Genomic DNA, 27,793 nt, shown 5'->3' with positions numbered 1-27,793 from the left:
TAACGACTTTTGACTGTATATATTTTAAGTCGTGCTTTCGAGACATGAAAAATGCAATTTGAATTTTTGCAATCGGCCCGAGAACGAGAAATACAGATCCCCCCCCCTGGTGTACCTCTTACTGGTTACAATATTGAAGTGTTCCAAAAAATCAAGGAGAATGATGCCTTGTCATCCCAAAAACAGTTACCATGAATTTCTGTTCTCTTTGCTGGCTCCTGAACACTTTAGGCATTTCAAAACAGGGCTGACACCATTCTTCGGTCTTTCTTTGTTTCTAAAGTATAAAAATCTCTCTCTCTATCTTTTATCTTGTGTAACAAAATTGGCGGAGGAGGGGGAGATAATACATCTTTAGCTTCAAAAACTTCCAGTACGTCACCTTAATGAATACCCATTTCTGCTTTGAATCAGTTGCTACCTTCAAAGCTGGTGTCCTGTTCCTGGTTCATCTGTACATGCACATTGATCTTGTCAATAATAAACAAGCTATAACCTTTCTGTGGGTAACACATAAATTATCTTTCTTTTGTATACATACATACTTGTATAAGCAAGAGTTACTTTTAATGATTTATAGTTTTAACAATCTATGTGAGTTGACTTTTTCATTGCTTTGTGTATGACCATTGTAAATATTTTATTGTTCAGCGATCTGTGTATTTCTTATGTAGTGGTTAATTTTTTAATATAAAATATGATGCAAATATTATTGAAAATTAAGTTTTAATGTAGATAGTTTGGTGAAATAGAATGAAATTTTATGCTATTTATTTTCATTTAAGTCTGCAATACAAATTATGTAAATTGAAGCTCTTCACTCTTTAGTGTATATTTATTTATAATGAAAGCTGTTACATATATGTAGAGAGAGTGAAATTACATGTGTGAGTATGCATGGTTTTAGACTAATACATTAAAAAAGGGCTTGTAACATACAACTGTAATAGATTGAGGTGTTTATGTATTATCAATGTGTTATGACCAAACCAGGCTGCCTCGAGAGCATAAGGTATCAGATACAAGTTGTCTGTCAAACATTGCAAGTTCTGATACTGGCATATTGATACATGGATATTTCACTAAAAGTATCCATAAAATATCCAGTGATAAATCTATAACAGTAAAGAATGTATTATTTATAAATAAATTAAAAGTATCGTATCATAAAATTCATTAGTACCTTCATCGGAAATAGTATACATTATAGTAATATAATAGAATTTGAGAATTTTTTCAAGATGTACTAAAATTGCTTTACTGGAAGTGGAATTTTTTATATTTCAGCTACAATCCAGATTTGGAATCTGATCCATATGGAGAAGATGGTTGTTTGTGGTCTTTCAATTACTTTTTCTTCAATAAACGTCTAAAAAGAATTGTTTTCTTCACTTGTTATGCAATGGGGTAGGCATGAATTATTCTTGCTCTTATTGTTTCATAAACTTTCTTGATTTTTAATGAATTTAGGTATGAATTTAAATTAAAATTTTTAATTTAGATACCAAAATTTAAAATATTAAGTTTTTTTGAGCTATTGTCAGAATTACATAAAATCAGTTTCCAAAGTCTTCGTACTACATACTATTTAATATGCATCTCAATTTGGTTATATTTTAATAAAATGTTAAAATATTAATATATTTCATCTTGATTTGGAATTTCCCCTCTTTATGATTATATAATTTGTACAGTCAAAAGTCGTTAATTCGGACTCGTCGGGACTTCGGCGATTCCGGATTATCGATTTTTCCGGATTATAGATCATCAGTTTAAATCTCGTAAGATGGCATGCAGAAATTCTAAAATTAAAAATATGAAACCGTAATTTATGAAATAAAGAACAATTATGATCTAAAGGGTATCAAAATTTGCAAAAAGAAAAAGCTTAATATTTATTTGTTTACTTTATTAAACATTTCTTTCAATGTAAGTTGTTTAAGTTTTGCTTCGTTTCATGTGATAATACTTTCTCTTTAATTCTATTAAACAGACATAATTTCTTGTTCAGTTACAAAGTTCCGCCGTTCAAGTCCTATAATTGCTGTGTCAAGAACACCGACTAATTTGTCAATCGAAATTTTTTTGTTTTCAATAACCTCTGTCACTTTTCTTCGCTATCGGAAGCGAATTATAATGACGAGGAACTTGTTTTAAATCATATCAAAGACGGAGCATATCGAGATGAAATACTACATTTGGTAAGGAATTATAAACCAAATAAAATAAAAACATCTGCGCTGAAGATAAGGATAGTGCTGACAAATCAACTTCCAATTCATTAGGCGGCCGCCGCCGAGCAGCGTGAAATTGATAAACAGATTTCGGATTTCAAAACATACTTTCGCTTTAGATTCTTTACATATTAACAAATATCTATCGGAAATTCTATTTGATATAATCGAAAGTTTAAGCTTACTTTTATAAAATTGCTCTTACAGTCTGCAAAAAATAATAAGCCGGATGCAATTCAAAAATTAAGGAACAACGCAATCATCAACATTAACTGAAATAGATAATTAGATAATTTTAGCTTATATTGTCCATTACACATAAAATGCGCACGTGAAAACGTATTCTGCACTTGCGCACACTGATATGCGCAGTCGTAAAAGGTCTTACGCACACGCGTGAACGCCTCTGCGCATGTGTCAACGTGGCGCATGCGCAGAAAGTTTTTAGTTTTGATGTCCGGATTATAGATCATTCCGAATTAATTATGGGTGTCCGAATTAACGACTTTTGACTGTATTATTATATAAGCCTCTTTTTTAATCCATCCTTGAATTGTTTTAATTACATAGATTTTAAATATGTAAAATACAATTTATTTTAATGTTTCTTTAGTTTTAAATTTTTTTTCTCATTCTCAAAAATCATATGGTGTACAATGTTTTTAGAACTCCATACTGTGCAAACAAATCTGAGTTTGATGAAGAATTGATGATGGAAATGGATGATACCTCTGAATAGAGTAAGTATTTAGGTTTACGTGCAAATAATATTAAATTTTATTTGATAAATATATTGGAAATGAAAGCAAATTTACAGAAATCAAACTCTGTTGGAGTTACAAATGAAATATAGTAAAAATGTTGAAAATTTTCCAAAAATTGTATATTTTTGTATAGGGGGAAAAATAAAAAATTTTTATATGGTGTATTTTTATTTAATACAGATTGTTTCAAATTCAAATAAGTATAGTAGTTTAATTTTATACTCTTTTATTAAAAAGATAATAATTTGATTATCCTCTGATTATCTGTAATACACACCTTTTTCATATGACTTGAAATTGTTCCTATTGTTTTTTTATATGGACCATATTAGGTAATATTGGGCCTTATTTTAAAATTATTATTTTTAGCTATTATTCTTCATTTGATATTCCATGAAATAAGGTTAAATGAACTTCTGCATTATAAACTCTGGTGTTAGATTAAATCTAATAGTTTTATACCTCTACTAAGAATTCAATATTTATTATTATTTTACTTCAAGGAAAAATTGCATTCTCTCTTTTCCTTTTAAGGTTGCAAGTCATGCGAAGAAGAACGTTTAGATGATACATGGAAGACAGAGATTATTTGAATGTTTTCTCATATGTAACAAATATTTTCATTTAAATACATTGTGTTTCTGTTGTAAATTATAGTTGATGACAGAAAATATTTTAAAAGCTAGCAGAAAAGTTCATGATACTGAATTTACTTAAATATATATATTTTGAGAATTATATGTTTTGGTTCTATGTAGCCTTAACTGTATTGTTGTTTACAGTAATTTTAATGAAATATCCTAATTATGAAAACATTTTTCCTTTTTATAGAATTGTTCCGATATGAATAAATTAAGTGAACGAATACGCAATCAAATGAAATATTAAAAGTCCTGTTATAATGCAAAATAATTCTTCAGCATTTACTTTAAAAATGCTTATTTTATTCATTTGTAACTTTTAACATATATCTTTCTTAATTATCCTAGATGAATAGTTATTCTTTTAAATACTTTAAAAAACAAATTTTTAAGATGTAGCTAAATATTTTATTTCAGAAAAGTAAAATCTGGAGTAAGAGTTTATCTTTTGTCTGTATAAGAAATATTAAAATATAAATAACATACCATATATTTCTGTGTATAAACCGAGAATGTTTGGAACTTTTATCTAAAGCTACATTACAGGATTTGTTCCTGTAATGTAGCTTTAGATAAAAGTTCCAAAATCTCGCAAGAAATATTTATACATTTTCCTTAGCCAGGCGCAAGACATAATTTGCCAAATGTCACACTTTTTTAATTCTGCAAGTTTATGAAAAAAATTCATTTTAAATGGAATCAGTTATGTTATTTTTGAAATTGTTTATACTGAAGGTTTGTTCCAAAAAAAAAAAAAAAAAAAAAAAACTGATGATGGTGAAATTTGCACTCGTGTAATGGAAAATGACCACATGTGCTGCCTTTTTTGTTTGTGACATCTCCACTAATTCAGGACTTTCAAACTTGTTTTTCATTTACGGAGAAATAATGAGCAGCCATACTGTTGTTAGAATTTTCAACAAATGCAACCATCTGTAGTTTGGAATCTGCTATATAAGAATTTCTCTGTGTGCTTATTTTTCAGACATAAAATAATAGGACACAGAAAATACTACTAGCACAGATACCACAGACTGTACACAAGACAACGAATGAGTGGGAAAAATAAGCTAGCTTTAAAGAAAATTGCCAGAGTTAAAACTGTCATTATTGGCATCTGCCATTTTACTTTGGCAATTTCATTGAAAAGTACTCCACTTATTTTACTTGTTTAGCATGTTTGAATATTAGAGAATTACAGTCAAAAGTCGTTAATCCGGACTCGTCGGGACTTCGGCGATTCCGGATTATCGATTTTTCCGGATTATAGATCATCAGTTTAAATCTGGTAAAATGGCATGCAGAAATTATAAAATTAAAAATATAAAACCGTAATTTACGAAATAAAGAACAATTATGATCTAAAGGGTATCAAAATTTACAAAAAAAAAAAGCTTAATATTTATTTGTTTACTTTATTAAACATTTCTTTCAATGTAAGTTGTTTAAGTTGATTCGTTTTTTATGTGATAATACATTCTCTTTAATTCTATAAACAGACATAATTTCTTGTTCAGTTACAAAGTTCCGCTGTTCGCGTCCTATAATTGCTGTGTCGAGAATACCGACTAATTTGTCAATCGAAATTTTTTCGTTTTCAATAACCTCTGTCACTTTCTTCGCTATCGGAAGCGAATTATAATGACGAGGCATTTGATTTAAATCATATCAAAGATGAAGTACATCGAGATGAAATACTACATTGAGTAAGCAATTATAAGCCAAATAAAATAAAAACATCTGCCCTTAAGATAAGGATAGTGAATTCATTGCACGCCCCCGCGTTAAAGATAAACAAAGTTTAGATAAACAAACGTTAAAGTTTAGATAAACAAGTGTTAAAGTTTAGTTAACAAAATATATGCCTTTATCCATTTTTTTGCAGCAATTCCACTTTTTGTTTAATGGACTCCGAAAGATACTTTCGCTTTGTATATCCTTTACATATTAGTAAATATATATCGGAAATTCTATTTGACAAAATCGAAAGTTTAAGCTTACTTTTATAAAATTGCTCTAACAGTCTGCAAAAAATAATAATCCGGATCCAATTCGAAGATTAAGGAACAACGCAATCTGCAACATTAACTGAAATAGATAATTAGATAATTTTAGCTTAGCTTATCCCGTCCGTTATACATTAAACGCGCATTCGTAAACGTATTTTGCGCACACGCAAATTCGCGACGCATGCGCAGAAAGTTTGTAGCTTTGAGGTCCGGATTATAGATCATTCCGGATTATGGGTGTCCGAATTAACGACTTTTGACTGTATTTTTCATTTCAGCTTATATATAGCTTTTGAATTTTGGGTAAATTTTGTAGAAAAAAATGCACTCTTGTCTTATATTCGGAAATATATGGTAATATATTCTGTAATAATAAATATTCAGTTGAAAATTCATGAGATAAATTGAGAACATTCTATCATACTTTTAAAGCATTTATCTATTTAATTATATACTTTGAATCTCGTAGATGAAAAAGGAATGAATGTGTATTTTTTATTTCCTAATTTGGTTATTTCATGTGATTCATCTAACACTGCAGTTTTATTTCTTATGACCTTCTCTTGGCCCGGTAAAAATTTTAGTGTAATAAATTTATGTAAACATATATATATATATACACACACAAGGAATTTGCTAAAGGAGGCTACAGACTTTATATGCTTAAATGCTGATTCTGGACATATCTATATCCAATTCAAAAGATTTTCAAAACAAGATAGATAATTATCTGATTACAGTAAAATTTTGTAATGTTAAATTCAGAAAGTTCCTTGCCTTTACTGAGATATTTGTAATTGATATTTTTCAAAACAGGCTACTAATTCAAGCTACTACTGCTGTTTTACCCAATATAAAACTAATAATTGCCAAAAGTAGCAATTCTGGTTTAGTGAAATTTTCCATTTTTTGATGCATGGTGCCACTGTGAACTGTGTGTGACTGCAGTTGAATTTGCCAAGTGCCTAGAAAATTGGTTTTAACTGTAGCATTAGCATATTTCTGAATGATGATGAGACTGGATAATAATAGTTGATTGCTAGAAAATATGCAATCTGCAGCTTTTCGGGGGGGAAATGTACATCTGTCAATGGTTGAAGAGTTCATAATAATTTAATATATTTCTTAATAAATTGATCTCTAATATTTTCATGAATTTTGTATACATAATTATGGAACTTTTTGTATTTAACTGATTATCCCTCTGAGCAGTGTGGGTTTTGAGATCTGTCATGAAGACCTGCATTTAAACAGCCTTTATTAGCTAAATTTTTATATTTACTTATTTTAGTCCCGATTTTCATAAACTTGCATTCATTAAGATGACATTTATATTATTAAAGAAAGTAATAAAGCAAAATATCTTAAACTATAAGCTGTTATATACCAAGTTACAGTAAATCTCATGATTGGATAAAACTGGTCTTAGTACTCAGAGGGGTAAGGCATAATATTTTACTATTCGGTATTTTTACTTGTATGCAAACCATATCAAAATTATATTTTATTATTCATGGAATTTCTCTCTTTCTCTCATAGTGTTAAATCTGTTGTCATTATCTATTTTTTTTTTTTTTTTTAACTTGCCAAAATTTTTACATATTGAAATTTAAGTCTCATAACAGTTCATAAGGAAGTAAAGAGTGTAGCCACCTTTTTCGAACGCTCTCTAAATATATGAACTCTTTGTGTGTTTTGCAGAACTAATTTCATTGATAAGCATAAGAATGCTATAATTTTTACAAAGTATATAGCAGTTTTTCTGTTTGATTTATGAATTTATGAAAGCTTTTAGACTTTACAGTACTTTTATTTATAGTTTTTCTTTTAAAACTTTAAAGATACCATGTGTGAGTCAATACAAGGTACAAATGTAGTTAAATAGAATTAATATATAATTACATGTTACTTTTAAGATTAACTTATATATTGTACAGAAATTTTTTAATCCACAAAATGATTTTCAGTCTTTTTATTACATTGTAGTATTATGGCATATTATATATTTCATTTTATCAGTTGTATCTGTTTACATATTTCATTTAATATTCTCATTTTGCAAATGTCATGCACTGTGGTTAACATAGGTTCATATTTATGGTTTTAATATGATTAAAATATTTCTATTGTTTAAGTAACAATGATAAGTGCCAGACCATTAAATTAAACTAAGTAACACTTTTATAATGTTAAATGTTTCCATAAAACTTTTATTCTGGCAAATCATGACAAATATTCCGTCCCTTTAATTTTATCATTAAAATGCTTCAAATCTGCAGTGTGAAAATTAAATTGCCTTTCTTCCCTAATATGTTTGACAAAGGCCCATTTAACTTAAAATTTAAAAACACGCACAATTTGCATCACGTTTATCATATTTCATGTATAGTAGTAACACATATGTTTTGAAGGATAGTAAATATAGTAGATTTTATTTTGGAATTTTTCATATTTAAAGCACTGAACACTTCAAGTAATTTCTTTATGATCATAGCACCTTCATTTTTGTGTCTTATATCCTTAAAAAACTTCAAGTTATCTGTCATCTTCCATCATTTTATGTCCAAATCATATTGTCGTATGAACATAATTTTTTTCAACTTTTAATAACAGTTTTAACTTTGTGAGATTACATTATGAAATAATTTACAATATAGTGAATTTTATGGCTCAAATTGAAAATTTCTAATAAAAAATATTCTGGTTTGATTCATAAATAATAAAAAATTCCACATTTCTTCAACCAGCCATAAAACTAAAATTTCTGGGCTCATCTGCAGTGCCCTTTTTCTCTAGTAGATCACTTACTACTTGTATCCCCCTCCCCCCAAAAAATACTAAAAAATATTATTATCTCAGAAAATTTAGATTTTAATGTGTCATTTTATGTTACAAAGTTTAGTCTTATCCTATGTTTGCTTCTTAGAAAAAATTAATTCTTTAGTTAAAAAAATAGTATTTCTTAATGCACATCTCAGTAAAAGTGCATTAAGAAATACTCTTTTTTAAGATATGATTTTAAAAAACTTGAGATATCACACTATATATATTTATTTTATAAAATATAATATTTCAAGAATAAATCTGAAATAAAATTTGCCTATGTAAAATATATTTGTTAATAGTTCCTAACATATTAATGCAATTTTTTGTTATGTTCTTATTTCAGATAAAATATATACAGCACTCATGATTAATATATTGAATGGGAAAATTTTTCTTTATTACAAAAGTAGAACACTTAGAATAATATACTTATGTATTTCTTTATGTGTCATTAATTTCTTGTATGAACGAATCATTTTGTAAATTGTATGCTATAAGCATTTTTAATCATCATTATACCACTCAGTCTCTTGTTTTATTTCTAGAGTATAAAATTCTCATTGTATGCAATTAGTCTAGTTTGTTTTATTTCAACATTTGCATAAAATTTGAAAACATACATAACAGGAATTTTAATGCAGCATAATATATATATATATATATATATATTAGAACTATAAATGCTTAAAATAATTTTTAATAAAGTAGACCACATAAAGTTTTTTAATAAATATATCATTGAACTTTTATTATACTAAACATTTAATTTTTTAATGTGAGTAATAACTTTTGCTTTATAACTTAGTTTTAATGCAAATAAATCATAATTTAAATGATTTTAATTTTTCTAAGATTTTTGAGTTAGAGTATTATTTAGATTCCATTTAATACATAATAAATTATTTATCCTCATGTAGAGTCATTCATAAGGTATTACAGATATTTTATACATATTTTAACAGTTGTTAAACTGATTCATACTGAGCAATATCATTAACACAAGATATGCATTTACAGCTAATAACAGTATAGTTTCCAGAAATGCAACAAAACATAACTATACAATAAACTTTACAATCTTAAATATCAAACAATTCTTTTAAAAATAACTTTTTCACATGTAAAGCTTATATAATCTGTGCTACATATCATGCATTCTATGCATCATAATTAGCAGCATCACAAAATTTCATACTCATTGTATTTCATTATTTTTAATTACTGTCGAACCTCAATCTATCAATCTGAAAGCATATTAAACTCTAAAATATTCTTTTTCTGTTATTATGATAATTTTTTATTCATTAATCTCAACCTGAATTGCCTCATGTTTATGGATTTTCATGCATATAAATCAGGCAGGTCAGGCTAGAAATTTCTGCTTTAAAATGAGAGGGAACACACTTCTAATATTTGAATTTAATAATAAAAATATTATGTAGAGGAAAATAGCAGCTTAATATTAAACTACTAAATTTGAATTACCTTGATTAAGGTTTAAAAATTAACACAGTGAAACTCTTTTCATTTAAAAGTAAATAACCTAATTTTATGTACAATGTAAAAAAAGTATGCTTTGATCAGAAATATTTAAATTTATTAATTAAATTAAGTAATGTTTAAATTTTATATTACACTAATTTCAGTAAAATTGATAGATAAAGTTTCATTATTCACAGAATTTCAGGAAATTATACATTAAGTACATAACAAATAATTACAAAAGTAAAAAGGTAAATAGCTAACTGGTCATATATCTAATCTACCTATTACCTGCACTGGCTAAATCTTTATTTATATTTCATAGAAAGGATGCATTTACTAACTATACTTAATATTAGATTTTTCGGAGGGTTTTCATCACAGATCAGATTTACTCTTCCAGCTAATTCTTATTTGCTAGAAGAGAAGCTACTATGTTCTTCGTCAGGAACCTTCTTTTCGTACAGATAAATGTATTAAGTTTTTAAGTGCCTAAAGTAATACTGAATAATTTTAAATTAGCTAATACTTTGAAAATATTGATAAATATTCACATCCCACTTTAAATTTAAAACACTTAAGAATCTATTTTTAGTATATAATAAATAAGTTTTAAATTACATTTTTGAATTATAGTTATTTTAATAATAGTTTTATTATTCTGGATAAAGTTCTATTTTGGACACTTGTGTCACAATACCAAAATAATCAATACTATATACAAAATTCACTCACTGTTCCACATGCACTGACACTTCTCCATAAAGGGACGGCTCTAATATCTAATATGTTTTGTTTATAATATTTGATATTTAGACCTTAAATGCAAAATAAACCCATACATCTTTCTGTTCCTGAAGTTTCTCAAAAAAATATAGAAGAGGATGTTGAAAACCAGGGTCCAGCCCTAGTTAATTATATAACTAATGATATATCTTATTACATTGGGAACGGGATGGGGTATTTCATTTTTAACGATACATCATTACATCAGAGCTTTGATACATACACATATATGCATCACATAGCAACCTCCGTGTAATTTCAGGCAAAACTTTGTCATCTTTAGCAGATAATAGAAAATTCATTCCTTCTTCTGATAACCACCACCGTAAATCTACGAAAGGCACTACTTCTGGAATATTGTAACCATTCTGTTCTCCTAAAAAAGAATTATATGCTTTAAATTATTAAAAAATTCCATTTAATTATTTCAATAATAAATACATTACTTTATTTAAAATACATTAAGTAATCTGTGTATTAAAAAAAATGCACTTGTAAGAGAAAAATTCTTTTTCTCTGGAGTAATTATAATGTATATGAACATATCTTATCATTTACTTTACTGCACAAATTCATATATTATTTTGTATATTTTAGATACTTTTGTATTTTCATAAAAATGAAAATATACCATAATATGTAATAAATTTTAAAATTATTATTAAAAATTAACTGGCACACACGGTAAAAAATGAGATAAAATACTTGAGATTCATACACTGGAATCGCATTTCCACATAAATAAAATATGAACTTGATCAAACAATCCATTCCACCTCCCAGCAGATGGTCCATCTGAGAAAGCTCTTATATTTTTATTTATGGTTACAAACATTGTTCCAGGAAAACAAGCTAATCTGAGTAATTTGAAGGTTAAAATAACAAATGTGGAAATGAAAATAATGAGATAAAAATACAAGAGGGGAAAAAAAGCCTTTTATTTCTTTTTCAAAGCATTTTAATCAATGGTTAATGTCTATTTTTGGATCCTAGTGATATAATTTATGGATTCTGCAGGTATCATCACTGATTAATAGTTTGTCCATGTTTTTCTCTGAACTATCCCAAAAAAGTAGAAATACCTTATTATTGAGCACTAAGAGCTTTGTTTATTACAAAAATTTTAACTTAAAGTTTAAGTTAGAAAAGTTTTTACTTAAACTTTATTAGTTGCTTGCAAAATCTTTGTTTTTAAGGGGTGAATTAATTCTGTGTGGCACAGAGTTGACTCTTTTTTGACATTTTTCAACAGGAATGAAATGCCATGCATCTTGTGCAATTAATCAAACTTCCTTCAAATTTGATAATTATGACATTTTATTTTATCTTTTAGTTCATATCTTATGTTCTCAATTGGATTTAGGTCCTCAACTTGGATGGCTGTGGCAGAACATCAAAATTGTTACATTCAAATTAGCTCTTCGTTAGTTTTGCTGAATGCTTTGGATCATTATCTTGTAGATAGCACCATTTCAGTGGCATATTCTTTTCTGCCCATCATAAACCATATTCTCTTTGGTCATGATAGTACCTACATAAAAAGTTAGGCCCATGCGACACTATGAAAAACAACTTCACAACATAAGACTGCCACCTCCACCTTTAATGGCTTTTCCTTGTGTATTTTGAATATACATGGCCTTGATGTCAATAAACAACTTTTTCCCATCCTTCTAAACAAATTTAGTCTTGCTTCATTGTGACAGAGTACATTTCTCCACTCTTGCCCCCCCCCCCCGATTTTTAGGGTAATTTTGAATGGGAGACAGTTTGACAAAATGCATTCCTTTTTTGTATAAATTTTATTTAAAAATGGAACATTCCTTAGACTTTCACAATTTATGTCTTCATTCCCCAGGGTGTATCGAATTGTTCTCTCATTTGCATTAAGACCAATTTCATCTTGAAGCTCGGTGGTGAACAAAAATGGTTTCTCTCTTGATTTTTAGAGAAGCTCTCTCAGTGCTGTCACATTATCCACCCAACCCTGACAAGAATCATTCTGCAAAGCACTGTGTTGCCAAAGTAGACAACCTATTAATGATGTGTGCATTATGCCAGCAGGTTTACTGAAATATGGCATTTTGCCTAGTATTAAAGAGTGTAGGAATGCACACTGAAGCTAATTTGTGCAATTCTGTGACGTTTGTTAAGTTAAAACAGGTTGAAGTGTACATGGGGAACAATACCAATTTGCTTTACAATGCTGACAATACTGCAAGTCTGTGGTGTTTTTTAAAGTCAAAACAAATCGCTGTGTCCATGAATAAAGAAAGTTAAGAAGTTTTATTATGAATGTTTTTAATTTAGTTAATTTATTCCATTTTGAGTACTTAGTTATAGATGTTTGTTTTATGCAATTTTCATTGTTCCATTATGGATGTTTCTTGCATTTTTAATTTCATTAATTCATTGCTAATTTATGTAAATTTTAGAGTGCTGCTATTTTTTTTTTAAATGGCTACTGTTTTTTATGTGTTAGGTTGGTGAAAAACTAGTTGGCAACTACTGGTGACTTTGGTTGGGTAATTAATAAGATAGTGCCACATTTTTACTTCCTTGTATGAAGTAAAGGAAGTATTGTAATCACGAAAAAAACTCTGTAATGATGCTGATTTTCAGTAATCATGTTACGCTTATGTGTTAAGATGCACTCTACACTTTTATTTTGCTGTGTGACAAATGCAGTCGTTCTCCTCCTCTTACATTTTTACTTGCAATGGAGACAGAGACACTCTGATTATGCTCTGAAGAAGTTATTACATCATATTATCATAACTGCCACAGACACATCATTAATGCTACAGTAACAGACTTAATAAGCAATATGTTAGTACTGCATAGAAAATACGTTTTAAAGGTATTAACTGGATGTGAGTACACCTTTTTTTAATGGCTCTGGGAACCTAAATATGAATTATTTTTAGTCCAAGGCAGCAATTTGCCTAGAAAAATTATTAATTTCGTTTTGCGTTGGTTCACCATAAGTGGTGTTTCACTTCTCAAATTGTTGCCACCAAATATTAGAGCTCTGTATTATATTCGAAAAATGAAGAATCTGCATAAATTTATGTATGTTTCTTGGAAAAAAAAACAACAGTACCTAGAGACATGAAATTTTAAATAATGTAGTCCTTCACTAAAATATGGGCATCTGGAAGCCCAAATTTGGAATTTGTTTTATTACCTATTTCATATTCTGTAAAACTTTAATGAATTTTTGATTAAGAAACTCAACGATTTCAAAGCAAGCAATGGCAACACTGTACGAGGGGGGGGGACATTTTATCTCCAGCGCGCAAGACTGTGTATTGGAAATTCTAACGTTATGCTCTTTTAAATATTTTGCGATATTGCTTTTGGATTGAATTTCATGGTTTAAGTGTGAAGAACATAATATTTAATAAATAGAGGTAACAAGCAAAACATTAAAAAAAAAGGTCCCTTTGTAATACAAAATCTGAAAGCTTTTAGATTTTTTATTTATTTATTTGGTACTTTGGTTATAATTTTAAGTGTACAGAAAGAGAAAAAGAGGTGTTGCCACTCAATGGCTGACCTCCTCTTGACTGAGTAAAACTCAAAGAGTAATAATATAGCTTTTTCTCTGTGTATTTTTATTTCCATTTGTCTTTATAAAAAGTTTGTTTTCCCATTTTGCTCATTGGCATCAACCATGTTGATTTTCTATAATTTTAACAGACAAAAATAGTTTTTAATATACGTATATATATGTATATACTGTTGCGTTTTTCTTATTTCTGACACCAGTTGTTACGTTATTTTATTCCTTCATGTTCGTACGGGGTTCATAGATTTGGAGTGAATAACAATGACACTTGATGAAGTATCGAAACACACTTTATTTACCAGTATTGTCAGGACAGCTCCAATAACACTTTTTACAGTCGTCGAAGATCTATTATAAACACGCTGGAACAATCAGCGACACAGCCTTCAGGTTATCAGGCTATCACGGTGGAGACAGGTTCCTGCAAAGCACCCGACTCTACTTTCCGGAGTACAGCTCCCGACTTGCTTGGTCGTTCTCGGAACTCCATGTACTCTCAAGACTCTCCACGCTACTACTCGTGACGCACCCGACGACACACGAGCACAGCTCCCGACTCTACGGTTCAGTCGTTCCCGGAGCTCAACACGCTCTCTTGACAATGCACTAACCGCAATACATTAACAGACTCCTTCGGTGCACTCGCTGCCTGGCTATCAACTCGATCGACTCCACAGGGATTGACTCGCTAGACGAGACACCAACTCGATACTAACTAACTCGCACTCTAGACGAGGCACACACACTCAATACTACTACTGACTGCAGACCAGCAGGGTTTATATAGCTTTCGGCTTGTGTTCGAGAACATTCTGGGCTAAACTGGTAAGAATTCGTTCCAGAAGGTTCTCCATCAGTCCGTGGCATATCGCCAATTTTGTCACCAAATGGGTGATTTCTTGCCAAATGTGGTAACCCTATCTTACCTTGCCATTTTATGGCAATCCTAAAACTGCTTTGCGGGGGGAAGCTGTCTCACTGCACATTGACATTTCATAACAATACTAATGGGAGTACCCGATGCCAGTTAAGTTAGATTGAGAGTAATGCATCTAGCAATAGTGAGAACGATACCGCTGTAATCCTTTCCTAATAATGATGCAAAAAGTATGATTCATAGTCATACATTTTTTAGTCTGATGCGATATGGAACTTACTAAAAAAAATTTCCATACAAAAATAAACTAATTCTCTCATTATATCATCAACAATGGCATGCAGTTTTTAATAATTTTCGTTTTTCTAATTAAATGGCCATAAAAGCACAAGTTCCTTCCAATATTTCGCCTATATTCAATTTTAGTCGATTAATGTGGCAAAAAAATTGATCAGAAATCAATAATGGAAACAAACAAACGCACATTCTTCTTTATATATATATAGATTTTGTAAAACTTACAAATTTTTGGTTAACAGACTTTAGATGATTTGAAAGGCAGCAGTTGTAACACTTTTTGAAATAAAGCATTTTTATCTTCAATGTGCGAAACTGTTGCCACTCGGAAACATGAGTGCAAAAATTAGCATTTTGAGAGTTTTTAATACCGTAATTTCCGGAAGAAACGCTGCGGCGTTTACGTGTTTAAAACTTACATTTTCAGCGAGTGCGGCGTTTAGGTGCACTAAAAATAAAATATTTCCTATGATGGTCATTGTACATAGTTTGGATGGCCTTGTCATTGTACATAGACTGGTGCTGTTCCCACACAAAAGACCACTCAGTTGCTTTTTGCGAACGTTATTTTGTTTACATTCTTTCCCTTGAACGGACCTACATGCCTTATTCACTCTAAACGAGATCTCAGAACAATTACATTCTTCCACCTTTCAAATCAACATTCTCATCAGTTTGAATAGTCTCTCTCCTCTGTCATTCGATGAATCTTCCAGGACCCATCCTCTCCCCACCCCTGCCTTTTCTGCATGGAGGTAGGAAGTAAGATGGAGTCGCCCTAAACAAGTTTCTCCGTACCCTGCTCTGAAGCACCGGCGATCCCTACGTGGTGACCAAAACATTGGGTCATTTACCATTGAGTTCTATGGGATTTGACGCGTTCGGGTGTAAATATTTTGTAATTACGTCCAAATATACATATAAATGTATATATTTTCTTTTTCTACAACACTTCAGAGTCCTAAGTATGTGAAAACAACATATTTTTAAACAACATTTCATTCTGAACGGAATTAAATGCTATACTTTTCACAGGACAGTTTTCTCAGAATGGTTTAATTTGAATGAAATATTTTCACAAGTTTTCGTTAATTACATTAGGAAAAAAAATTAAGGTAATTTGATTTTATTCGGTTAAGGTACAAAAATTAAGATCAAAGTTTATGGTATTATTAATATTAAAATTATGCATTATTTCTTTGTTAGTTATCGAAAAATAACCAAGATGGGATTTTTGCATAAATGTCAGTAAACTATACAAATTGCTATTATCCATTACACTATGAATGTTTCTTTCATGCGAGAGTGTCCCTTTTCGATTTCTATGGAACTGTCGTGTGTCAAAATACTATCAGAATCTTGTCAAGCGAGCTTCTGAATGTAAACAAAGAACACCCTGAATGTAAACAAAGAACACCCCGTCTGGTGACCCAAGCTTCAAAGCAGTGCTTCACTTCTAGCGCGGAATGGCCCCTCCTCCCTTTCCTACCTCCATGCTTTTCTGCAATTTTTTTCAAAGGTGGACACGACTCCACCTGCCTCGCAATAACGAACTCTGACGTATTTCCCCTTCAGCATGAATGGATTTTTCTTGGCATTCTGCCAAATACAGATCCCATCAATTTGAGTACAAGTACTTGTTGAATAGTTTTTAAGTAAGAAGGGAACGGAAAATTTTTGAAAATGTCTCTAAACGGCACAGAAGCTATACGTTTCTTACCTTTAATTTATTTTTGAGTTATGGTTTCATTTCATGCATTTTTCTTAACTGGTATGTTATATATCAGGACTTAGGTTGAGTTTTTGCATCTATACGGCCCACGACGATGTCACGCGCAATTTAATCTATTGCGTCATTTCTGTGTAATTTTAATTTTTTTCCCGCCATTTTTCTTGAGTGCGGCGTTTACGCTGATGCGGCCTTTCTTCCAGAAATTACGGTAAATATCTCGGCTGATTAAAGTCGTATGAAGATGTGAACAGTCGAAATGGCTTCCCACAAATTTTTGGAATTGGGAATAATGTATTTAATGTTTGGCAATGCTATTTTTATTTCATTGCAAAACTTAGAAATTTTTTACTAGCAAACTCTACGATTTGAAAGAGAGCAGTGGCAACATTTCTAAAAATAAAGCAGATTTTTATCTCCAGCATGCGAGACTGTTGCCACTCGGAATAATAAAGGTGAAAATTAGCATTTTGAGAGCTTTTAATTAATATCTCTTCTTTTAGCTTCCCCCCCCCCCAATATACACTTTGCAATCCATTTTATTCTGCAATCTGCTCATACATACAATATACATTTGTATACCTTTAACATATTAATTTAAAGCATAAATCGAAATCAATATACCTCTTCCATTTGTGAATTCAACATTTTTTTATTCACTGAGATACAAAAAGCACATTTTTATAAACTTTACCTAAAACTGTTACCAAAGATCATTATATCTTACCTTTCCTATCAGCCATACTATCAAAGAAACACCAAGGAGCATCGGGGCCACTGCCACACTTTACAAAACATACATAATGGCTTGTCTCAATACAAACTACTGCAAAAAGCTCCATATATATTCTGGGCACAGGTGTGTGGTCTTTCAGCATTCGAAATTCTGGTGGTATGCTTAACTTAACACTGCGATGTCGAGTTCGTTTCTTGTGGCTATGACTCTAGAAAATAATTTTGTATAATGAGTATACAATTTTTTCTTTAGGACATATCTATAGATATAAGCAATTTGGGAGGGGGTAATTGTAATTTTTTATTAAATTTTAGCAGAAAATAAAATAATTATTTTTATTTGCTTATACACATATTATTAATTACTGAAACAGTAGTTTTATATACTTTATGAATTTAATTACTTACAAAAAATCATTTAAAATGGGAAAACATTTACAGTAATTTTATACTAAAAGGTAACTAGGTCTACTGAATCTATACATTGAATGTTTAACATAGCATATAAATGTAATTCAGCATTTGATTTTAATACACAATGTGCATTCAATTTCTATCACAAATGTTAAAAATGTATTAGTACTTTTTATTATTAGCAATAATGTATATCTCTATGTGTGTTTAAATAATACACATAGATGATAGCAATAATGTATATCTCTATGTGTGTTTAAATAATACACATAGATGATAGCAATAATGTATATTTCTATGTGTATTTAAAGGTATTTTTTGATATAATATGCATATTGGATGAAAAAATAAACATATAATATACTATTAAAAATTTAGGAAAATTAAATGATTGCAATAACTAAGAGTCAAATAAAACTTCATTCATCTAAAATCAAACAGACAATTTACACAAACATTTGCGGCATACAGGAGGGAAAGTTAAAAAATTCAGTTAAAAAAAAAAATTTGCTCCTTTTTTTAATTCATGAAAATAAAAATTTATGTACTAAAGTGTTTATTAATCAAGGGCTGTCTATCTTAATTATTTTTAAAAATAATAAACTTCTTTCCATCACTAATTTTATAAACTGGTTTTTTTAAATCCTATTTCATATACAACTTATTATTTAGTAAATGGATCCAGATGAATAGCAATTGCATGATACAATGTGTCTACTACTGTATAAACTAATTTTTGATGAACAATTTTCCTCTATTTTATATAACAGATTTTATAATCTACATTTAGCTTCTCTAAAAATTTTTAAGATGAAAAATGGTACTCTTTTAAAATTCTGGAAAAACCAATAATTAAAAATTCAACTCTTGAAAGAAAAAAAGATTTTAACTGAAAATTTAGACCAGCTGATGCACTTTGAGAATTAAGGGATCATCATATTTTATCCTTCTCAAAGTATTACTCCATACAAAGGAAACTTGAAGGTCTTAGTAACTGTCCTTGGTCTAATAGTTATCATAAGTACTAATTAATTGTTGTTTATCAAATAATTATTGATGGTTACTTGCAGTTTAATTTAATGTATTAATCAGGAATAGCTAATATTCATCATTCATTTAACCATCATATCATCAAAAACATTGCCTAGAGTGCACCACAGGAGGTGACTGACACACGCAATGAGAAAGCTCCATCCCAATTCTGATGAAGAATACCCCAAGAGATGGATTCAAGGATCTCCCACCCATTTCTCTGTTAGCACAAAACCTCTTGAGATGACTTTTGGCTTGCCAGTATTTGAGTGCCCCTTGCTGTACCAACATTATATAAATCTCCAGGATTCAAACACATGTTCAATGATATGAAACCAGAATAACTAACCGCTGTCCCAATCAGGGTGGTGATCAAATAATAAATATATAGTTGTGCTGAATAAAAAAAAAAAAAAGTTTTAAAATTATAATAATGGATCATGTATGCTTGCATTACAGTAAAGAATAAGCTTCTGGCTTGGTATATTTAGTATATAAGAATTGCTATCCCGAAAATCTAATTTACAGAGTTTTAGTTTAACTGACTTCTTAGTCTTCTCCATCTTTGAAGTACTGTTGACTGCAATCACTTTACAGAATTTATTTTTCACTCACAATAAGCATAAATGCGATTCTTCACAGATATTCTCTTGTGCAATATATAACAGTTTAACTTGTTACATGACCACACAGCATCACCCATGATGTAACTGTATCAAAACCATGTGAGTATTTGTATTTGAACACACCCTTAATGAATATATATGCAAGATGAAAAATATATAAATCAGCCTTTATAATTTAATTTAGTAATAGCCTCTTAATTCCTCATTTTTAATTCGGGTATTTCCTCTTTGTATTCTAAAAGTCATATTTTCTGGGCTTTGCCATTTCTACATTAATCTACGTCATATGGCTTGCGTAATGCTGATGACTTAGCTAATTTGGAACCTGAACTCAACATCTGGAGAACTGAAACCTTTCTAACCTAAACCAAAACCTTCTCTTGGTGAGCTTCCATACTGGATAAGTGCACACTTAGCTTCTGCCTCTCTTTCTATTAAGACACTATTTCCCTCACTCTTTTCTTACTGTAACAGTATCAAAAATGTAAAAATTTAATCTTACCCAGCTGCCAAGTTACCCAGTCATTATGGATTCAACATTTTAGCATTCTACACAATTAGAATTCTTCTTCTTCAATATGGATCTATGTTCTAAGTTAACTATGTGCTATGCCATCAACATTTACTACATTCTTTTTCTCTTATTTTAATTACATATATATAAATTACAGATAGGTGTTCATTACAACTTATCCGAGTACACCATTAATTTCAAATTTTGTGAGAAAACTGGAGAAGAAGTTGCTGAACCATTAAAAGTGTTGAATGAGAAACATGAAGAAGATGCCTTAAAAAAATAAATGGCTTATCAAGGATATGTTAGAAGATGTGATCCATGATCCCAGAAACAGATAGGCCAAAAACAGCAATGACAAATGCTAATTTTAACAAAATGAGAGATGCACAATATGTTCAAATGAATGAATGAAAAATGAAGAATTACAGATTAATCAAGAAATAATTAAGCTTATTTTAATTCAAGAACTAAATATTAAAAAAAATCTCTGAAGTTTGTACCTCATAATGCATAATCAAAGTGAAAGACTTCCTGACAAAAAATTTGATTATCTAGGTCATCCTGCCCATTCACCTGGGCTTAAATATAACTGTTTAATTTCTGGCTGTTTCCAAAATTAAAAACTGCACTAATGAGATGAAAATTTTCTAATATAACTGATATCTTAGAATGTAAGATAAGAAATTCAACAGTGTTTCAGAAAATGAATTGTAGCCTGTTTTCACCATTGGACATCCCATTTAAATTACTATATCAATGCACAAGACTTTTCTGAAGGCAACAATATTTATTAGTAATATGGTTTCCACATACACATTTATATTAAATATGTATAAATATCGCTAAAAATTTTGTATACATATGCAAATAATTTTAGTAAAATTACATATAAATTGTAGTACCTATTTCATAATGTAACATGAAAAGCCTCAAGAATGTGAAGCTTCACCAGAACAATAAGGTTGCAGAGTAGTTACAAGTCATTAACATTAAGGTAAATGACTACAACAAGTTAGTGATGGTTTTGATGAAAAATTTTTGTTGCAAAATTTGGAGACCATTTGGTAGCATCCTGGTATGATCCTATGTAACTGTAACTGTGTATGCTTTTCAGCAATTCCGAGAAACTGAAGGTACTGGAAATTTCTTGGAGGCTGGGGGAAAACTATGTAATGCATTCGAGGGTTTTTGTACTGTTTTGCATTTAACGAAGTTCTTAGTAGTGTGAAGTGGTAACTACTGATTGTGCTGTGTAACAGTGAGAAGTAAGAGAACTGTTATGAAAAGTTCCAGAACTGTAAAGTGTTTCTTTCCCCAAAACAGATTTTATCAAGCTATCATCAGATCTGCATGCATTCAATCCATTATGAACCCATATGCACATAACAATATTTTTAATCCTTTGTGATTGTATTTGCCTTTGTGTACTGTTGTTATTTTGAATTGTTTTACTTACTTACAGTTTTCAGAATAATAGTTTTACAGTTTATTTTGTGTTTAATATAAAATATGTGGCCATTTAAATGTTTATCTTCTGAGTGCAACAGTTTTGGAATTGTAAAAATAGTGCAATTAGAACTCAAGATATAGGTAATTTCATTCCTGAGAAGTCTTGGCAATAATTTTTGTTGCAAAGCTGGCAATATTTGGCAATTCTTTGACAACTTGACGAATTTCTAGAAGATTTACAAAACCACACTTTGAAGCCCTGCAACCAATTTTTTCAGAGCCCTTGCTGCATGATATAAATACGGGCTGGACAGTTAAGGAGTTTAGTTTCAAATCAACTGCCACACTTAGCAGTTAGCTGAATTATATGTTACAGTTTATCCCAAGAATGATTTGAGGAACTCTATGATTTATTTTTTGTGTTAAGGAGGAATCGTTAAATATCCGCATTCTCTTTGAGTTATTTCCAGCCATTATTGTATGGTGTGTACGACTTATTTTGCGTATTTTCCTTAATAAATTGTTCATTTCTTGCTGCTTATCTGGACTCATCATTTAAAGAAACATCAACGATCAAGAAGCTCGCAATAAAATCTATTTCTAAAAGTGCATTCTGAGAACTGATGCACTTTGTAGAATGAAATCTTTTTTTTTTTTTTTTTTTTTTTTTTTGAATATGCAGAGAATTAAATCTGTAACCATACAAATGAGTACAACTGCCACAAACTTAAACTATTCTGGATGCCAAAATCTATAATAATATCTTGGTGATGGATGTATTGTGATGATGAATCAGTAATTAGAATGTAACTTTGCGAAATGGTTTTTGTACATGTCTTTTTTAACTGCAGAAGACAGTTTAGAAGACATGAATAGATCATTGCTTAGTGAAGTAACAATTAGTTTACGTAAGTATTGCACTATTTTATGAACTTTCATACAGCAACTCATTCACTACACTATTTTTTACTCCTAATCTGTAATATTTTACCAAGAAAAAAGCTACCCTCATTTCTTACTAGATGACTCATTTGCCTTAAATTGACATAGGTTTTCTTGAAGAACTGAAAAAAAATTTTTTTAAACAATGCTATTTTCAAATACTTGAAGAAACAAACGAAATTATAAGATCTAAGAACTTCTTAAAATGTTTACCAAGGACAGAAAAAAAAATTTTTTTAAAAAGAAGAAAAAAATTAGCTTTACTATTTTACTCTTGAAGGAGGTTATTTCTAATTTTTTAATCACCACAGTTTCATGCCATTAATTAACTTACTTACTTTGGATCAAATTTAATAAAATGTATCATAAAATATGAATTTAGTTTAATTGTTTGTGTGCCATGACATACAAGAAACTTACTTTATCCATGCATTTTTGACAAAAAGCAATACTATCTAAGCCTTCTCCAAACTGGCCATAACATTCTTTGCATTCATATTCAGCTACCTGCCCACATATGCTGCACTGCCGTGGGGCTGGAAATGTTTTTTTAAATTTAGTTCCCAAAATAAGTAACATGCCACATAACATTAATAGTTTTAAAACATTATAGTATTGACCAATTATTATGTTTTAATAATAGATTCAAATTCTAATAACTATTTCTAGGATACTTTCCTTCTAAATTAACAAAAACAATACTTACAATCTTCTAAAACATCAGTAATATCAAGATACTGACTGGGGATAATCCTTGGGTACATTTTAAATTGTTTACCAAATCTTGGCATTTGTATGAGCAAACATGGTGGAACCTAAAGAAGGAAAAACAAATATTAAGTCAAATGTTTTATCAATTAGTTTGCAAAAATAGAACAAATTAATTAAGCACACAGTCAGGGATGCTGTCAAGTACAGAATATCCATATGCTACATGCGAGATTGAGAATACTCCCTTTTTTTAAACAAATTATTTTCATCGATTTTGCAGCATTTTTTTTAATCTGTCTATATGGATGGTAATTTTTAACCAATGTTATTTGGTTCATCTTCAAATGGATACTATATATTATTGTTACAAGAAAAGCTCGTGGGCTAAGCTGAAAAAAAACCTCCCTCTGTAATATCAAGAGGGGGCTGCATCCCCCCCAAAAATAATGCTTTGTGTATCATAAAACTACAAAAGAATTTATATTATAAATTACTGCCACCAATCATACAATTTATTTTAAAAAATGCTGTTCTGGGATGGCAGCTTTAAAAGCAGAAATTGAAGCACAGTCCCAGAACTGACTAATGCTTGAGTTGTTGTGTTTCATCATAACAAAATGCTCAACCCCACATTTCAAATGAATGTCAGCAAAAACTTTTATAACACGGCAGCGATATTTTGTGTCACTCGCTGTATTCCCTAGACCTTGCCCTCTTGGATTGTCATCTCTTCATGTAACTTCAAAATTCTCTAGAGTTTACTTTTTAGAGCCTATCAAGCAGCACTTCAATAACTGCTTTATGAATAAACCTAATCACTTAAAAAAAAAAAAAAATTCCAGCAGCCCAAGACAGCCTCAGAGATGGCAAATAGCCATAGACAAAAAGTTGCTTATGTGATTCAAAGAAAAATTTCTTGTGTTTTTGTACTGCTTCATTTGTATTTATCATTAAAAAAACTGCAGAACTTTTCCGATGACCCAACATAATAAATCCTTTATTCTATTTTTACTGCTTCACAAACATATTACAAGTTATATAATGAAAACATCTACAGTGATGAAAAAAACAGTTAGTCCCACAAAGAAGATTTCATTTCAATTTTGATCAAGGGTTTCCAGGCTGATATAATCCAAAAGTCTTGTATGTCTCTTTTCTTACCACAAAACTTTCAATACTTCTGTTAACCACTTGTGCTCTGACTAAACTTTACGGCTGTGGTGCAGTGCACTACAATTTAACAAGCGGTAAAGTGTCTCATTTACGCCGCTCCATGTCTGCAAGTGCACTCCAGAGCTGTAACTCGAGAAATAAACAATCTCGTTGTTAGGTGACGTGTGCACCACGCTATTTTCATTTTTGCGATAAATGCCTATTGACGTGGTGTTCACGTCGCTCGCGGTTTGAGACAAAAGCATCTCAACATGCATGGTACGTCTTTTTAGCGCAAGTAGTTAAGACGTATTTTCACTAGCTCAATACCATTAAGATACTTCAGTCACAAACATCCATTCCTCACTTAGGATTCAGACCAAACAAAGATGTGAAAATCTGTCAGTCTGCACTACCACTATACCATCAAATTATAAAAGGATGCACCCTTATGAACATCTGTAGACTGAATTTATATGCAAGTCATATAAACAATGCATATATAGTAATAACAATAATAATATAAGGAGTCATATAATCAAAATAGCAGGATTTAGGTTAAAGTACTCTGCAATATTTCTTCAAACATATTCTCAGCATCTAAAATATTTGCAGCTGCGTTCTTTTTTTAGAGAAGCTAATATGTTAAATGTACAGCAATATGTGTCCCATTTAAAAAAAAAAAAAAAAAACAGATTGTGACTATGGCATAATACTATACATATAACAAAACTAGACTTTTAAATGTCAAAAGTTAATTAATCTTTCCTTACTTCGGCAAGTTTAATGTCAGAAGCTAGAAATGACTGATCAAATAACTGCTGTACAGTTGGCAAAACTAGCTTTTCGTCTTTTTCCACAAATAATTGATAAAAATAAGACTCTTGGCCAGAACTAAGGGAGAAAAGATAAGTATTAAATCATGTATATTTTTACGAAAGAAAAATTATCTTCATGTCTGATTTTTCTTCGAACAAATTTCTCAAAATAGATAAACAATTAACAGAGTATATTACTAATTAGTAATAAATGCATGTTCATTCTGAATCCACTTTCAATCTATAATATAACTTACGCTAATCAATAAAATATACTTCCTAAAAATATAATTTATAATTTACCCTAAACAATAAAAATAACCATAGTTTATTATAAAACATCCACAAAAAACTATATTTTATTTTATCATATACAGAAGGAAATCCAATAATATTTCTCATGTGATGTTTTATTTTGGACACGTTAACACTTAAACTCAGAGTTATTATTTTTAACACAAAAGGTAATATATTAGTGTCCAAGCAAAAGAGGAAGCTGATGCAAACCAATGAGGCATCTTTCATATATCTTCCATATTATAAATCTGCACTGCTCATCAGCATAACAAAGAACATCTTTTAAAAACAAATGATTTGAACAAACAATCTCTCGAACAAGTGTTAGTATTTATATTAATATTATAATTAATAAATAAAAGATGCTTCTAACATACATCAACACAATTTTTTTGATTCTATTTCATGTATATACTGCCATAAGCATTAAAATAAAATCTAATTCTACACTAACATACAGATGACAATCCTCAATATATTTCATTTTCAATTTTAGGTACTTTTTAATAATATTTTGATACTTGGCTATTATATCAATTTATATCTAGAAAAGAAACATAAAAATGAATGTTTTGTAAAGACCTTATTTTATTTTAACCAATTATTTTTAGTTTAACTTTCCTGTCCCTTCTGATTTCAGTTTCCAGTCAGAATGAAAATTTTAAATGATGTAGTATGCAAAATCTAAACCTGTGTCAGAAGCAGTGTTTAAGCTGTGTTTTAAGACTTCATGAAGTAGTAGCGGAGTTAGTTCTGAGTTTATGCTGCATGTTTGAAATTAGCTCTCTAGTTGGTGTTAGACACCTCTGAGTTTATATTGATATTCTAGGCTTGGCTTTGCTGTGTGCAGCTGATTTAGCGGTTTAGATAAACCAAAGAGCCAGTTGTTAGCTATTCAAATTTACTAGTAATTTGTTACACTTTTATTTTTTGTTAAATTTAAGTTAGCCACAAGTGGTGGTAAATTATCAGCAATGAGTGAGGACATCTTGTTAAATTTAGTTCAAATAAAAAGGTTATTTAAAACCTTCTTCTTCAGTACTTATTCTTCAAAAACATAGCGAGTATTCGCTACTTCGTTTTCCATGTTGAGTCTGCAATTTTTGCTTTCAAAAAAAACGAGACTCTATAGTTTTAATTTTTTATTTTTTTAAATGAATGCTAATTTTATTTAATAGTAAATATTTGGTTTGTATCAGCTGGAAACCAGTAGATAAAAGAACAACAGTGACTATATGTATGATTTCCTACATCTTCAGCAATGTCTGATTCCCAGAAGTCCAGATTTTCCTGCATATTTTTATAATTCCTGTTTAGTCTGAATTTCATAGACAAGTATGAGTAAAAAATACATTTTATCGCAAAAAGAAATTTATTTAGTTTTGTAAATTTACATATCACTCACATAGTGTGAAGCCTCAGTTCATATACTTAATTCATTCCTGCCACAGATGATTGTTTATTTAAAATTTACAGCAGTATAAGTTCATAACAAAAAAACAACTGAAATCATTAAATCTATGACTTAAAAGAGAGAGAGGCAATGCACAAATTAAATACATGAAAATTAATCATAACCAAATCAAGGTGAGTGGACAGCATATAAAGAAAGTGATGAGAAAGAGATGATGTTATATGGATAATGAGTCATCTTCCATAAAAGTATCACATAATTCAAATATTTTTTGAGACATGTTTTTTTTAACTTTTCTTTGTCACTTAGCATCACTCAACTCTGCTTGAGACACACTGGGCGACTCTTTCCCTCAAGATTTCTCCAATATTTGTCTGAAAATATTTATGACGTGAGACATGGTAATGTCATTGAAAAGACTTATACTTTGCAACTTCAACTAATTACATGTTCAAAGCCCTCAAAACTCA

The 27,793-nt window shown here is 30.0% G+C and overlaps 2 protein-coding genes across 6 annotated transcripts in view; one reads left to right on the top strand and one right to left on the bottom strand.

The window, feature by feature from the left end:
- Positions 1-9,044, top strand: part of Maf1 (repressor of RNA polymerase III transcription Maf1) — a 55,607-nt gene extending 46,563 nt beyond the window's left edge. Inside the window, exons 5-7 of one of the 2 annotated variants that reach the window (XM_035358374.2) lie at positions 1,288-1,407; positions 2,901-2,974; positions 3,533-9,044. In XM_035358374.2, coding sequence (XP_035214265.1) covers positions 1,288-1,407; positions 2,901-2,973 — 193 coding nt within the window. In that variant the 3' untranslated portion in view covers position 2,974; positions 3,533-9,044. The remainder of the gene's footprint in view (positions 1-1,287; positions 1,408-2,900; positions 2,975-3,532) is intronic. The other variant, XM_085827490.1, reaches the window with a different exon arrangement.
- Positions 9,045-9,878: 834 nt separating this feature from the next.
- The window catches only part of CYLD (ubiquitin carboxyl-terminal hydrolase CYLD), a 200,480-nt gene continuing 182,565 nt past the window's right edge, over positions 9,879-27,793 (bottom strand). For all 4 annotated transcript variants that reach the window (XM_085827465.1, XM_085827469.1, XM_035358375.2 and 1 more), the window contains 5 exons: positions 25,568-25,688; positions 23,638-23,746; positions 23,352-23,467; positions 17,944-18,160; positions 9,879-11,118 (listed from right to left, as the gene is read on the bottom strand). In XM_085827465.1, coding sequence (XP_085683591.1) covers positions 10,928-11,118; positions 17,944-18,160; positions 23,352-23,467; positions 23,638-23,746; positions 25,568-25,688 — 754 coding nt within the window. In that variant the 3' untranslated portion in view covers positions 9,879-10,927. The remainder of the gene's footprint in view (positions 11,119-17,943; positions 18,161-23,351; positions 23,468-23,637; positions 23,747-25,567; positions 25,689-27,793) is intronic.

The sequence above is a fragment of the Stegodyphus dumicola genome, chromosome 1 (assembly GCF_044657685.1).
Source record: "Stegodyphus dumicola isolate Sdum_Otavi_A_Nest chromosome 1, ASM4465768v1".
Taxonomy (NCBI): domain Eukaryota; kingdom Metazoa; phylum Arthropoda; class Arachnida; order Araneae; family Eresidae; genus Stegodyphus; species Stegodyphus dumicola.
The sequence above is the reverse complement of the archived record's forward strand: the minus strand, read 5'-3'. Positions and strand labels throughout refer to the sequence as shown.